This window comes from Helicoverpa zea, chromosome 16, assembly GCF_022581195.2.
Source record: "Helicoverpa zea isolate HzStark_Cry1AcR chromosome 16, ilHelZeax1.1, whole genome shotgun sequence".
Taxonomy (NCBI): Eukaryota; Metazoa; Arthropoda; class Insecta; order Lepidoptera; family Noctuidae; genus Helicoverpa; species Helicoverpa zea.
This window is the reverse complement of record NC_061467.1, coordinates 9113566-9129331: the sequence shown is the minus strand read 5'-3', so window position 1 is coordinate 9129331 and position 15766 is coordinate 9113566. Positions and strand designations below refer to the sequence as shown.

Here is a 15766-nt window from a genome sequence, read left to right as displayed (position 1 = left end):
GCGGCTTTAGTTGACTACTATCCGATACGATGGGGGTAAGGTATAGACTTCTTTTTGAATCCGAATCCGTGAAATGGTTCCCATGGGACGCGGTTGAAGCTGCTGACGAAAGCTTTATATTTTCCTTAAAAATCTACGGGTTACCTAAGATGTCAAACATGATAACTGACAAGTTGAGATTCTTGTGCAGAATCTGCGCCACGAAGGAACTCCGATAGATACAGGGTTAGTGTCTATGTCATAGCATGTTACAAGCAAGAATATTAAGTTCCTTCCACAATTTTTGATGATAAAAATAGGGTAAAAATAAGTAACTTACCAGGTGCACTAACGCTTAAATTCAAAGGCGAGTTGATGACTGGGTTGGAGGGCATAGACGATAAGCCTTGAAGATTGGCGGCAAGCTGCGACATTTGTTGCGACATTTGTTGCTGTAGTTGCTGCGACATCGGCGCCATGTTTTGTTGCATGTTCGCCAGGTTTTGCAGGTTTTGGAACATTGACGCCACTGTGGACAAAGGGAACATTGACCATACGAATGTTTTGGATAACTATATTTTAAGTTGGTCTATTGGGTTAGGTGATAGACTGTTTGGTTGATAACCTCTTTTTACGGCAAGTTCTATCTAGAAACTGAACCAATATAAGTTGTTACGCTTAGTTGTTTTGTCATTTGGCTTAACTGGTCTTGAATCTGTAAGTAGAATTGTTGCAGACAAAAGGAGTAAAAAAACTAAGGAGTACTAAGTGTATTATTGCAATAAGCTTTTTCTTCGGAACAGCTTTATCTTAAAATTAACATGAAATTTTAAATCACTTCCCTATTTACTAGTGATGCTATTATCTAGGTATCAATATCGATTTTGTATCGCTTTCCAAATTCAAATAAAAACTCTTATATCACAAACATATACGTCACAGAAATAACAATAAAGCGTTAACATAAAATATTATGATGTCATTACTTTATATTAGGTACTCGATGTTATCTCGATTCTCAATGAATTTCATAAAGATACCTATAGCTGTTTAAAATTTATCGAGACGCTCTTTCACTTGGAAACTTTGTAACAATGTGTGGTCCGTATTATAGATGGCTTAGTTAATGATATTAAGACATTTTATTAAGTCTTTAATAAAAATTATGGTACAAATGATGGTCGTTTTGATATTGAATTCGACGATTTAGATAAGGTAGATTTAAATATTTGGGTAGTGGACATTCAGAGGTAGTTTTAATGGAAATTGACATTTAATCTTCCGAGTTGTGGATGTTCTGTCAATTTCCTAATTTGTACGATTTTTGTTTCATGGTTTATTACACAAAATGACTGAAACTTCCAATGGGATTGCATTCGACACCTGATAATTCTGTTAAAGAAGTTTAAAGATTGACTTAACAGTAGTACCTTAAGCACTGGATCGAGGGCCTTACAGCCGCTCCCAATATTCTATCTATCTTTTGTTTTGCTAACAAGAGACGGGGGTGGATGAACACCAGGGTGGTTATTAAAAAAACTACATATAAAATCAGAAATAATAAATGAATGTAGTACGAACTCACTGGAGCCATTCAGATGTGGCTGTTGATGCGGGGTGCGCGCCCGGGGCGAGGGGGTGCGCGGCTCGGCTAGCTGCGCGCGCGCCGCCCCCCCCTCCGGCGAGCTCGCGCCGCTTTCCCGGTCAGACTCCGCCTGGGGAATAAGGAACGAATTTAGTCATGGAAAATTCGAAAAAGAAACTTAGTTGTCTACTAAAATATAACTACTATATATATGGGGTCAATTAAGTATTACAGAACTTTTGCGTCCTGCAAGGGTGAAATGCAAATGCTAACGCGGAACGATCCGAAGTGAATTGAGGGATATACTCGTACTTCGCGCCATGCCCGTACCTAGACCAGTCACAGTATAAAGAATCGACTGATTATTATTGTTTTTGCGTCGCGTCGAATCGCACAGCTTTGCGTTTATATCCAGATCGCTCACACAGGACGCATGGAAAATTCTTGAAAAGTTTTCATAGTTTTTCCAACACAATGTCACTGGGCTGAGTCAAGAACTTTGTCAGTTTGCTGTGTCCATGCGTTTATTTCTATCATTGTCATATCTTAGAAAAATATTAAAATTAAAGAGTAGGAATGGCAGATGTCTCGTTATGCAATTTTCCTGATGATTTCTCAAAAAAAAATGAGATGATTAAGATAATTTAAATCACAGACTTATTTTCGACATTAAAATACGATAGACGATTAAACACATTTTAAATAGCTTTTTTTAATAATAAAAAAAGATTTATTTTTATAATATTTTCAAAAATAGAAAAGTGTTTTCATCATAAGGGAAGTTGCGCTCCAAGCAACACAGATGTCGCACTACTCATCACTGTTTCTATTTCAAACATCAGTAGGAATTATTTAGCGTTATTGTTAGTGAAATATCAGGCTTTGCCTTTTCACGCGATTGCTTAAAAAAAGTTAGGTAAGTACGTAGTAACTTTTTTTAGTAGAGACACCGGTAAAATCGCGGATGGAAGCTAATATCAAAATAATATAATTCAGATCATAATCAAAATCGCATGCGGATCATTTAGGTGAGTACATAATATAGTTTGGAAGGTTAACTTAGCGGGTTTTCATCTGATATCGCGCACTCTTGTTTAGTGTAGGTAGGTACCTATGTAGCAATGCGTAGCTATCACGTAGCTATGCACCCTAACTATCAGATTGCTCGGAGGGGTGTTAATTTTTCGCCCTTAAGGCGACGAATTGGTCAACAATAATTCTATAACCGGCACGCGCATCTAAGGCGCCAAAAGGGGTCGGAGCGTCTGAGCGGGGCGAGGATAACAATACGCGTGCTAGCTTATAACTAAAAGTCGTAAGCGACAAAATGGTTTTGTAATTTTATTATTTAGAAATGATAATTTGATAAAAAATCCTTCTACAATTTTAAAGAGTATGTATATACTCAACTACTAAAAAAGTTAAGAGGCTTAAATCGGTCCCGTTTGCCCATAATATGTGAATCTCTTTTTAAAAAGAGGTATGTTTGATATATTTTTCTCTGTTATAAAAGTTACCTAATCATGTTTCTACGTCTAACAAAATAAGGCTTATATCATGAATTTTCAGGTAACCAAGTTGTATTTTGATCCGTTTTGTATTTACTGAGAAAAATTGAGATCCTTGGCGCCAAAAATTCCAATTCGTCCTCTTAATGAGTGTATTTAGTATTGTGAATTTAGTAAGCTTTGGTCCTCGGAAGATACGGACCTCAAAGTGCCAAAACTTTTGGCTGATGAAGTTTGGATTATGTGAGGCAACCTAATGAATTAAATATAAAATCGAATTTCTTGATTAATTACGATTATAAAAATAATGATGTCAAATATTATAGGTAAAATGAACATTATATTAATATTAATTATCGCGTTACGTTTACGGATTTTATCGCGTTATATTAATATTATTTAATCAATATGATGAAATATGGATTTATTGATTTGTACAGATTCTAGATTCCGATTTTATATCATGAGCAATTTAACGGGCACGTTAATTTAAAATTAATCCATTTAATAGCCGGATTTAGGTACCTATTCGATTTCTTATTAGTGTCTTATATTTCTTATGATTGATTACAACACCCACACAATGAGAATGATTAAATATGATTACCTATAGTAATAACATTAAAAAGATCCGACTAAATTAATGAGAAAAAAAGGACAGTTGTTATTAAAAAATTTACTACCTCAAAATAAATGCGTTCATACACTGCTATTAATATTTTAATTAAGGAAGCCATCTTTTATTCGATTCTCATATAAAGCATTGTGCAGCTTGTAAAGTCATAAACTATTTATATTGCAATTATTATAAGTACTGAATAAGGTCAGGCTACTTGACTTTTAATTATTAACTACTATTAAAATATAACTGTAAGGAAACGCCTTGAATAATAATTATTAATAATTCTTTAATTTGTTATAATTATCGGTCGCTGTTACAGTTCCTTGCGACTTTGTTATAAATATTCACGTGGTTAAAAAATATGTTAGGAAAGTAATTATAGGGCCCTTCGACGGCTTGCTTAGTAAGTGAAATGTTTTTAAAATTGCAACAAGGTTTTATTAAATAGCTTTAGTAGAAAACCGGCTATTAAATCCTGTTTTAAATTATGCAGCTTAGTTAATTTTGTAATTTCTACCAAAAAATATACATAAGGAGTATAAGGAATTAAAAATCGACACATATTTTTCGTAAATCACAACGTAATCACTATATTCTTTAAGAAGAACAAAATAATACAATATTTTATTACTCACGAAGGATAATGTCATTCTCTCCAGGCCTGATAATTTCACTGATCACTGTCTCTATCAAATTAGCATTACTTTATAAAAAACTTTAATCAAATCCATAAAATATTTTCAAAAACTGCGAACTTCGTTGAAACTTTGTCAAACTTCAAACGTCCGAACGGAATGTGTGACGATCGTTCTATTTATTAACAAATATGTTCTATCCACGACGGTTATCCGAACGCGCGAAAACTTTTTCTTTACTATACAAAAGTTGTATTTAGAACGGAAAAATAGAGCATAGATAACGCCCGCGAAAAAGAAACGCCGCGCACTATCGACAAAGCGTTCACGTTTTTCTTTTTTTTTTTTAATTTATTTATCAACGGCCGGTAACACATACAGCCGCGCGGCCAAGTTGCACAGCGCGGAATGAAAGCGCGTCATCAGTTTAAAAAATCAACCCCTTCGGTGGTGGGTGGAAAAAATGCGGCCCCGCGGGGCGTTGGGTGGGCCCACCGAAATCCTTGCCAAAGCGATCGGCATCGGTCCGACTTGTCACTTGTCGAATAAGCATGATAATTAAAGTTTTCGATTAGTTTTTTATTCGTGTTTCTTTAGAGCTTTCAGCACGTGTCGCGTACAAATTCGCTTTCAGTTAAGTCGATAGCGATTTTATTGGTTAGCGTTTGATTTGTGATCTAACTTTTCGTCTTGAGACATTTTTCATTTGGATTTTGGTAATTAATTGATTTTGGATTGATTAGCGTGTTAAAGAAATACGTTTTATTGGAATCTTTATGATTTCTTGGAATTAGTTTCTTGAGTTTTGACATCAGAACGGCATAGCTAGTTTTTTTAACAAACTTGGATAGTCTTTGTGAAATATATTTTTATTTATCAGCGTTTACTAGTAGGCGAATAAAGTTTTTGTTTACTACGCGCTGTCGCGCGTGCCATAGGGGCTTAGTGATGAGAATGTATACCTAGTCGTACTTAGAGCTACAGTTGTCGGTTGTATATTCTGTATCAGAAAATGTAGGTGGCTTTTATAGAGTTGTAGTAGATCTTAGTGCTAGTCTACCTAGTAATAACTTATGTTAAAATAATTCTAATTTCATTTGACCCAAATGTAATTTAAGCTTACTAGCCAAAAGCTCTAAGCAACCCGCAGTTATTTCAAATTGGACAGAATAAACAAATACAATTTATTTCATACATTCTATATTGGAACACATAAACATTGGAAACAAATTGAATACAAAAAGCTTAAAAGCACAATCAAAACTCCAGCGGGCGCTGACTAATGAAAAAAGTTGAAAAAAAAAATTATCATCAACAAGTAACATTCGGAATAATCAGCGGTACACGGAAAAAATCAGTAATTATTCAGATGAAGTTGGACGAACGAAGGGGGTAAGGGGGCAAGGGCCGGCCAAAATAAAAACGGCGTTGCGTAGGGGTGACACCCGTCCCCCCTCGCCTCTACAAATGTTATCTAACTGCGTTCGTTTCGCGTCGCGGCGCCGTTTCGCTCTGAATTAGCGCCCGAACCGGCGAAATTTCAATTTGTACTCCATTTTTTTCTCGGATAGTTGGTCCTAATGGAAAAGGCTAGGCGATCACGGATTCCGTCTGAAACGGGCACCGGTAGCACTGACGAGTTTCTAGTCGCAGCTAGGTTTAGTGCAGGCACGGCGGCAGTGCGAGTCGCGGCTCTCTGATTGACACAAGAAACATGTGATTGTACGCGTCCTCATTTGGGCGGCAAAGCGCGGGTCATTATCGGGCGTCCGCGCACACACGCGTCGCATTGTCCGTTCGGGTGTGTGTGTAGATTTTTACTCATTAATTTTAAAACGCTCCGGATTTTTTTCAGGGCGGGTGCTAGGGGGCCAGAGGGGGCCGAGGGGGACGAAAATTGGCGATGGCCGCCGGGTGGGGTGTCACCGACGGGGGTTATTAAATAGATTGGTCCGTGGCCGAACGGAGCCGCCGATCTGCACTTGTACCTCGCGTCATTAACGGGTTGAGAACCGATTTTAAATCGTGAAATAACAGCCTGTTACAGGAAAAGTTGAACGCGGCTTATCGGCCTCTCCTGCCCGTGTTCTACAAGCTTAATTGCATTAAAAGTGTATTTTTATTACGACAATTTTTCTATTCATTACTTGGGAGATGTTAATTGTCTTGTTTATTGAGTGGGCTCTCTGTTTTCTTGCGTCGTGTGGGGCGCGGGGCGTCTGTAGTGCAACAATACACTGTCACGTTACACACACACGCGCCGGCCGTTTTTTCCGCGGCCGTTCGGCAGTGGGTGAACAGGGGTGTATGGGGGGACGAAATGTGAAAAATACTCGAAAAAAGGCGAAATTGTAGCAGATATATAATTAAAGTCCAACGTACAGCAACAGCGTACAGCGATGTATTATGCAGACACGTTCTCGGGTGTCGCGGCCTGCCCAATACACGGTGTCCAGTGTCGAACGAGCGCTCGACTCGACGCCCGACAATGTTTCTGCGATTGTTCCGTCAAATGCGGCTCTAGCTCACTCTTGCTTTTAGACGTTTGTTTTGACAACACTTCTAACTTTCCATAAATGATTAGATACGTTAAATTCCTCTTCAAATAGTCCACTTCTAAATTCTTAATGGAAGACGTGTTATTATTTTCGGTTCTGAAAAAAGTTTGGGACCTCGTAGCTTTTAAGCTAATCTCTCTTAACATAACAATCTCAACGAATCCCATACAAAAGTTTATTTAAGATGAAACTTCAAACTCTTTTGAACACTTGAAACAATTCAATTATCACATAAAAGCCCTCAATAACAAAATAATCGAATTCATTGTAACATCGAGAGTAGATCTCGAAAATATAAAACGCTCGTACAGTGGGGGGTACACACGACAGATGGTTAGAAGGGGGGTTCGCGATTAATTTAACATTAAATTCAATAATAACCTTCCATTTATTGCGTAATTTCCTTTCAATTACCTTTCATTTATCGCTCTGAAACTGGATTACAAATGTGATCAACGATTGAAATGTTTCTGTACTACGTATCTATATATTATCTATGTATTTTATGGATTTTAGTAATTTGCCTGTCGGTACTTTCTGGGCTAGTGTTGTTAATAACAAAGTCGATTAGTTTAGTCGATGTTATCTAGATTTGATATATTCGTAGCTATCAGCGTATCCGGTATAATTGTGTGTGTAATGAAGTTTATTTGATGGATTCAATTATGTTTTTAGTTTTTTTTGGGCGGGGCTGTTCGCTGGTATTTACATATTTTTGGAGTCATTACTGCATATTGTAATTAGAGCAATATTTTATACGTGCATATTATTTTAATTTAACGTTTTGTTTTTATTTGTAGTATTAATTTTATTGAATTAGTTGATGCTAAAATCCGTTAGTAACATCCAGTGATGTAATAAGTACGAATTATTATGTTTATTTTGTTCACACAATACTCGGTAACCCTCAGGTTCACGACACTTAACCGACGTTACAGGGACATCGGTATTGAATCAGCCCCCACGGCGCGGCGCGTGGGCACTCGACTCGAGTCAGCACACTCGATTCAACTGACTCGATTGTTCAGACATAATCGCCTAAATTTAAATTTTTCAATTTACCATTGTTATGTTCTATTTAAAATTTTGATCGACGACGCAATTAGTGCACGCTCGTTATTATGATGCTTTTGTGATGTTAAACAAAAGAAATTATAGTGAGTTTTAGTAGTGATTGAATGCTTTGAAGTCATTAGGTACTTCACAACTTAGTCTATTTTTTAGTTTGTACATTAAGATTTTTAACGGAATTCCATTTTTTGCAATAATTAAAATTAATGAACACCTACACTCGATTTTCGAATATTCTCAAAAGCAGTGCAAATTGAAGTAGGAATCGACTATCATTATACGATTAAACAGAATCGACATTTGCGTCGAAGTAAAGAGTCAACATCCAAAACTCGGTAAGTACACCTGTTCAATCGCCATCCGCCGACTGTGCACTGTGCAGTAGTTTTTCAAATATGCAATTTACTGATTTAAAAAAAGAAGGCTTCGGCTTGTGGGCCGGTCGCCCGGTGGGGCCACGGAAAATGGCGTAAAAACTCGACGAAAAAAACCATGAAAATAGTAGGCCCACGTATGGTAAATAGCGTCGAATGTAACCCCCTTGCCACCCGTGCTAATTTGTTACCCCGGGTATGTCCGCGTATTGACTTTAATGTCTCATACCGCCAGTGAGCTGACAGTCGTAAAAGGTCGTATGTCGTCGTATCTTGATTCTCTGTGCTGATGATCTATTACTTATTTGTAGGTTTAGACTTTAGTATAATAAATGTACGGGAATAATACTTTCAGCGAGGTCATTGCGTCCTTTATTACTATACGATCATTCAATGTTGAAACGAACACTCGAAGTTATTACCTCCAAGTATTTGTACCAAATGAAAAATCTACGCACATTAATATTTCACACATCGCAACATCGAAGTTACTTTCAAAGTAATTTTCCATACGTAATGCGAAAAATAAAAAGAAAAACGGTAAAAGTTCGCAGTAGAAGGCGGAGGCAAGTAGTCGGTAATGTTCACAATACGCCATCCTAACATAATGGACATAAGTAATAAAGACTATTATCATTAGCCGTAATTGCCAGTCTAGTTATACGATATACCAAGCCGTTGGTAAGCAAATTAAACTCTTTTTTTAAGTTCAGAGGGTGTGCAATGAACTTTGATGTTCCGAGTGAGAAAGCGATATAATTAAGTGCTGCTTTTTAGTCGAGTTTAATCGATTATTGTTTGCCGATCGCGTCAATTGCAGTGTAAACTAATTAGTGTTAAGTAGGGTTTTTTACTTGCCAAGTAGCTTGTTATTTTTCTATATTTTTTCTAGATTGTAATTCTTTGCATTCTAGGATAAAAACTAGGTATAACTCTCGGTTTCAGTCTTCGTAAACTTGCATACGCTTTTGCACTTTCAAACTACCAAAATATTCTATATCCTGAGCGTTTGAAGTCCAGGAGAAATATGTACATCTACATACAAGTTGAAATGTTAAAAACAGTAATGAGAATCTAATCTACTTAACCAGTACAAGAAAAAGTTTACAACTGCCTTCGTCAGTGTAAGAACGTCACAACCGCCGCTGTTTACAAGAAGTACGTCACGCCACTATCGCTATACTTTTTAAAATTTTAACAACGTGCGGCTAACTTGGATAAAGTAACCAACCTGAGACGCCTTTATCGTGGCTTCTCTTCTGCCAAAGGTTTCTGTACGAGAGCGCTAGTCATGTTCCTATCATTATCATTATTCTTTATTGTACACAAAAACATATAAAAATACACACAACACAGAGAAGACATGTACAAAGGCGAGCTTAACCCAGAACTGGGTTCTCTAACAGCAAACCTTAGAGCGATAGAGAGATGCGATAGGGAAGAGAAAATTAAAAGTGCACAACATTAAACAAAACAAAGATAAACTACATAACATAAAATATATACCTATAAATAAAACATAAAATATAATAAATAAATAAATACATACAAACAAATAAGGTCATGTTGACAGGAAATGTTCTTTAATTCTATGTAGATGTGTGAGTCAAGTCTTGCCTACGTCGTATGCGTCTGTAAGTTTTATGCTTGTGTTGTTGTAAGATTTTTGTCGTGTATGTAATGTAAATGTATTAGTGAGCTATCACGTTATTCGTTGAGTTCATTCGCCCTCTGTGTACCAGTGTACATTTACATGTACATTGGCTTCTTTGCTGAGATGTATTCTCATATCGTGTCCAGTTGTTTGCATACTCTAAGACGGCAAATTATACACCGTATAATGTATACTTAGTCATTATTCTTTGAGAACGTAAACATGAAACAATATAGAAGTACTGTAGTTTAAAACTTTAGTTTATTTAGAAAGCTGTTTGCTGGTTTTGAACTCGTTAAAGAGTTTGTAAAGTGGGGTTATTGCCATCCCTAGATGATGTTAATAGTGTCCTACCTTTGTGTGTGTGTTTAACCTTTCTTTCCACAACCGATGATTTTGGTTGGCAGAGCTTATTCATTATTATTTTTTTCTATTGATTAAAAATGACATCCTTTTCTTTCAGATAACTGGTGTTCCTGAAGTCAGACTCCACATCCCAGTTAATTGAGTTCATTTAATTTATTATTGATATTTTTTTAATTTTTAAATTTTAAATTACAAGTATCAAAACTGATACAACATCACTTCCATAATTGTCCCATACAAAAAAAAAACCGTACATTATACTTAATAGTTAATTACTTAAAAAAATAACTAAAAAAACAATACGCAAAGAAACTAGCATGACACAACAAACCTTGTATAATTAGCATACATTATAATTATCAGTGTGCCAGGAGACCGCGTTAAAACAACTATTACGTACTATTATGGTTTATTAAGTTTTTTTGATTATCCCTAATTAAGCACAGTGGACCGCGGCCAAAACATAGAATTTATTTCCTACGAACTAATTGTCTTGTAGGTGTGACTGCTATTATTTTAATTGTGACGTCAGGCTTTAATTGGCATTTATGTTTGTATGTCATGAACTTATTGTTGGTGACGCGATGTGGGATAGTCGGTTCTTTCCGAGCCTGTTTCCCGGCTTGCAAGATGAGGAAGGGTGGGATGGTAGTCGATCATCTTGAAGGGATTTTGTTTTGTGAGGGTCATGTTTTTATGGTCAACAAGTCATATCTTATAAGCTTAATCTAGAGTTTTTTTTTGTTTCTTAATTTTAATGTAAAGAAAAACATCGAGGAGTTTGTGAAGCAGATTCATTGGGATCTAGAATAGTGTTTTTTTTGGAAATAAAATGAATTATGACACTTTATTGCAACAAATGAAATAGCCACAAAACTGAAAATATCGTTTCAAAACCCCACTTTTTAATAATCCAAATAGGCAATTTCTTTCCAGTAAAAGTTCTAATGGGGAAATAATTGGGCCTTCCACTTACGTGGATATTAGTCGGCGGTGTGTAAGGCGCCTAATACCGGCCGATTACAATGTGATAAGTAAAATTTTAAAGCAAGCCATAATTATCATACGTGTAACTATTTATGAAGGAATTTTTATAATATAGGAAGGTGGAAAGAATGAATTAGTCAGATTAAATGTAAAGGTGACCTCTCACGGTCTTTGTTCAACACTGTTGGACACTGAGACTGTTGTAGCAAAAATGTCACATAACTTTATCTAAGTAGTAATACTACAAACGGAAAAATAGCAGCTTCATATAACCCCTACTACTTTCTACGCCATCCTACTATTAACAACAAATCGTAAACCTATAATTACACCGTATCGCATAACGCAAAGACGTTTTGACAGCATGTACAGTAATGTGCTATTTAAACAGACTTGTCACATGGAAAATGGCATGTGTATTTGACTTACGTACAAGTAAACAGCAAACTTTTAGTCTGCCGATAGTTTTTGAAGCTCATAAATCAGTATGAAAATGAATGGTAGTATACCTCTTGGTCCTGGTCGATATCGGCCACAGCGACTTGGATCTACGCTTAATTTTGAGAGCTTCGCTGATGTGCTCTCCAGTGACTGACAAAGCCAATTTTTGCAGCAACGTAACGAATAGTAGTACGCACATTACACAGATCAGATTTTTCGCCGGTATCAGACCGACTGAAAACTTTGATTGGTATCAAGATTTTGTTTAAAATAAAAATTGTCAAGTGTCAACTGGTAGTGAACTGTCAGCCAACTGTTTAGTTGGTAGTGTGCATAAACAGAAAATGGCATGTGTATTTGACTTACGAGTTACGACTAACTATTGCACATCAGTACTTCAAGTCAGTTAACAATCGTCGGTCATTTAATTGTCTTTTGCTATGACTTAATTGTTAGGCTTGACTTTGAAGACCTGTAATGTTTTAAGTCCAATTAGTACTGTTGAATGGGAAAATTAAGTTGCAGGCTTATGTTGAATTGTGGACGTATTTCTAGTTATATTATTATTGTTTTACAGGCAATAATGAAGATAGGAAAGTTGCTGTAGAATAGAATCATTTGAGTATTGCGATTGATATTCTCTATTGCAACAAATTGCTTGTAATCAGGAGTTATTGATATTGAAATACTAGTAAGTCTCCGTTTTGTTCATTGAAATAATGAAAACAAGTCACAATTTTAAATTATCAGTTAATTTAATTATAAGAGAACCACCACAAGAATCTTCAACGATCCTTAGAGACTCGTAAAAGTTGAAAGTGTTTACATGAAAACGTTCTAGTGTGTAGCAAGTTATAACATTAAACACTAACTTGCTGTGTCGTAATAGTGTCTGAGTAGAGGGCCGGACTGCGCCATTAAGGAGGGGAAATTAGTGCATTATTGACTGATTTCCCTTTTCAACTAGCTGATAGACGGCAGTTCGCGTCAGCTTTTCGATTTAAAATACTCCCTGCCTGAATGTTTACTGCATTAGCTTTGATCGATTACATTTTGATGTTTATTTTTTTTGTTCATCGTGACTAAGCTAATGTAATGTTTTTGAATACAGTGCGCCTTTAAAAATGGATTGGTTATTGCCAGTAATTGTTGTGTTTCCATCATTCTTTGTTGACATTTATAATTTGAATGCATTTTTCAAATAGCTGCACTTAGCTGGCTATAATTTGTGCCTAATCATCAAATAAGGTTGATTCGAATTGAGAACTCCATCACCTACCTCGTTGATTACAGAATTTGATTAGAAGAACTCTGCAGATACGGTGTGTATAATAAAGCAACGCTTGATGTGATTAGGTATAATTTAATTTTCATAGCACGAATGAATAGAGCGGTACCAACAAAAGTCGAAGCTATCGAAAATCGTAGTGAACTGGTTCTCTCTCACCCTCGCGACACAACGATCGTAGGGTCTCCAATTAGTTTTTATAGCACGCTTCATTACAGCCAGTGTTAATTATTATTGTGCTGACGAACGCCCTGTTCTCACTCGACGACCTAATTAGAACGGGTGCCGAGTTTTTCCTTTTTTGTTTTCTTGTCAGCAAATTATGAGCATTGGGGTGTGTGCGGTGCTTTGTGTGGGTACATGTGTAGGGGCACTTATGTGCGCGCCGTCGCGTCGCGCGCGCTTAATTCTAAAATCGAATCGCATAGAATTACCAGTGCCGATTCGAATTTATTTTTCTTAAACGCCATCTTAGCCAGCCTCATTTTTTTTTATCATAAATAATCGGTTTAGGATTATTTAGCAAAATTAGTTCCAAATTCTGATCCTAAAAACATTTTATAAAATTAATTAAGGCGTTGAGTTTAATCACTGTACACGTACAGCTTCTCATTCATTAACCCGAGAGAATTTAAAGACTTAGGAATATCGACAAGTTTTTGTTCGACATACGTTTTTAGTCCTAATAGCTGCAAGCTGCGGTTGTGCTCATGAGAAAACAGAACTAGGATCTCTCACGTGGAAATTAACGCGCTATTACATTCAACAGTTATTGTTTTTAAACGTTCATTGAACACTTAGCGAGTCGATGTCTTGTCAGCGCAGCTTCCACGTTCATCGAGATAATAATACCTCAATAGCGTTACATTGTAAAAATAAGTATAAAAACTATTTCCTCACGCACTCTAGACTACTCTTATAAACTTGTAACCCGTAGAACGCGGCTGTTATAAGTGAAACCATAAATTCACCTAATTGGCACGATTAGAAATTTTAATCATTTTATAGATTTCTTTTGTAATTTTATCGAGTTCTTTATAGCCGTCCGATTAGTTTTCAACATAGTAGTTAGTTAAAAATTGATTGTTAACATGTTATTTTAGTCGATTTCACCAATTAAAGATTGTGTTTTTTTTTCCAAAGCGTTTATTATAAACTTATCGTGTGCTTTGTAATTATGAATTGTTATGAAAAGTAGGTTAGGTAGGAGGTACTAATTTTGTGTTATTTTTTGTATTTAAACTATGATTGTAGTTTAGCGCCATATAATCAACGCATCATATTCAAATAGCCGTCATATTATTTGTCTATTTCAACTGTTGTCACATTTCTGATGTATACCTACTATTATTTATAAGCTTATGTTTCTTAAATATCAGTCTAATTAGCGTCGATAAAAATGTTTAGAAGAATATTCAAAAACGTAGGTACACTTAAGTGCTATTAAAATAACAACACATTATATTAAACGGCATTTACATATTTTGACCTTAACAAAGTGATTGTAATTATACAAGTGGGTTACAAAATGGACTCATTACTTGTTTCTCCATTTTTGTAAAGTGTTTTCGCCAAAAGCTTTTGCCGTCGATAATCCAGTTAAATATATCATTAATTTATTGGCTGTGTTTCATTAATCAGTGCGGATTGAACAATAAAACAAGTCATTGGTATTATTTCCTAACACAATACCAATACCCGTTTTCGAGTTTTGCAATGTCTCAGGTGACAATTTATATTTATGTTGCTTTAGATGTCTCAAAGTAGTTTTTGGTTAATTGTTACTTTCATTGCAGTGTTCTATAGATAAGTGGGTAGTAATTCTATTGACAGCCTCTTGGTATGGTCGCCGCGACTGTACCTACTTATGATCGTTTGAGTCCGGGTATCGAGGTGCTGGGGATTTTTCATCCGTTTCTTCTTAAAAAGAAATCGGAAGAGAACTCGTTTAACCTGGTTTTCCGATACATAGGTAAGTTGGCATATAATCTAGGATACAACTAGGTACTTACGGGAGACCTTGTTATATTTCTTAACAGTTCTATAACAAGTTCACTAAGTTTTAATCGAAGTCAATGGGGAGGTTCTTTAAGTATGGAGTAATAAACATAATATCTACCAATTTCTCAGACATACATCTATGTCTCTAGTAATATTATAATAATAAAGAGAATAGACTGGCTTATCAATAATTTCGCGTCGAAAACCGACAGCACAGTCCTTTGGTCGTACTTAATAAATGATTCAGCCTAGTTAGCGGTATTCCAGTATTAACATAGCATACATTGCATATGTCCGGCCTATGGTTATGGATTTACTATGGAAAATTTATTGATCGGAACTAAAGTATGCGTCTTATATAGGGCTGCCATCTCGAATTTCGCCAAACCCGGACAAACATTTAAAAAACCCGGACATTTGGCGTAAATCGCATTTTTCCCCCGAACCTAATTTGTAATCCCTTTACTATTAACATATACTTAAATTCAATGAGGTGCTTCCTTACATGAAAAGTGTCCGGGTTTTCCCTGGACACTTCTTGAAACCCCGCCCGGACGGCCCCCGGACGGCCTCCAAACGAGGACAAATCCGGGGAAACCCGGACGGATGGCAGCCCTAGTCTTATATTATTTAGTGAGACCAAGGAACGGTATGGTATAGAGTAATTTATTGGGGAAAGTGGATGCCGGATGGCGAT

At 36.2% G+C, this 15766-nt stretch overlaps 1 protein-coding gene across 11 annotated transcripts in view; it reads right to left on the bottom strand.

The window, feature by feature from the left end:
• Positions 1–15766, bottom strand: part of LOC124637633 (POU domain, class 6, transcription factor 2) — a 133608-nt gene that overhangs the window by 35433 nt on the left and 82409 nt on the right. For 10 of the 11 annotated variants that reach the window (XM_047174232.1, XM_047174237.1, XM_047174236.1 and 7 more), the window contains 2 exons: positions 1565–1694; positions 320–508 (listed from right to left, as the gene is read on the bottom strand). In XM_047174232.1, coding sequence (XP_047030188.1) covers positions 320–508; positions 1565–1694 — 319 coding nt within the window. Of the gene's footprint in view, positions 1–319; positions 509–1564; positions 1695–4329; positions 4666–15766 lie in introns of those variants that run through there. The other variant, XM_047174243.1, reaches the window with a different exon arrangement.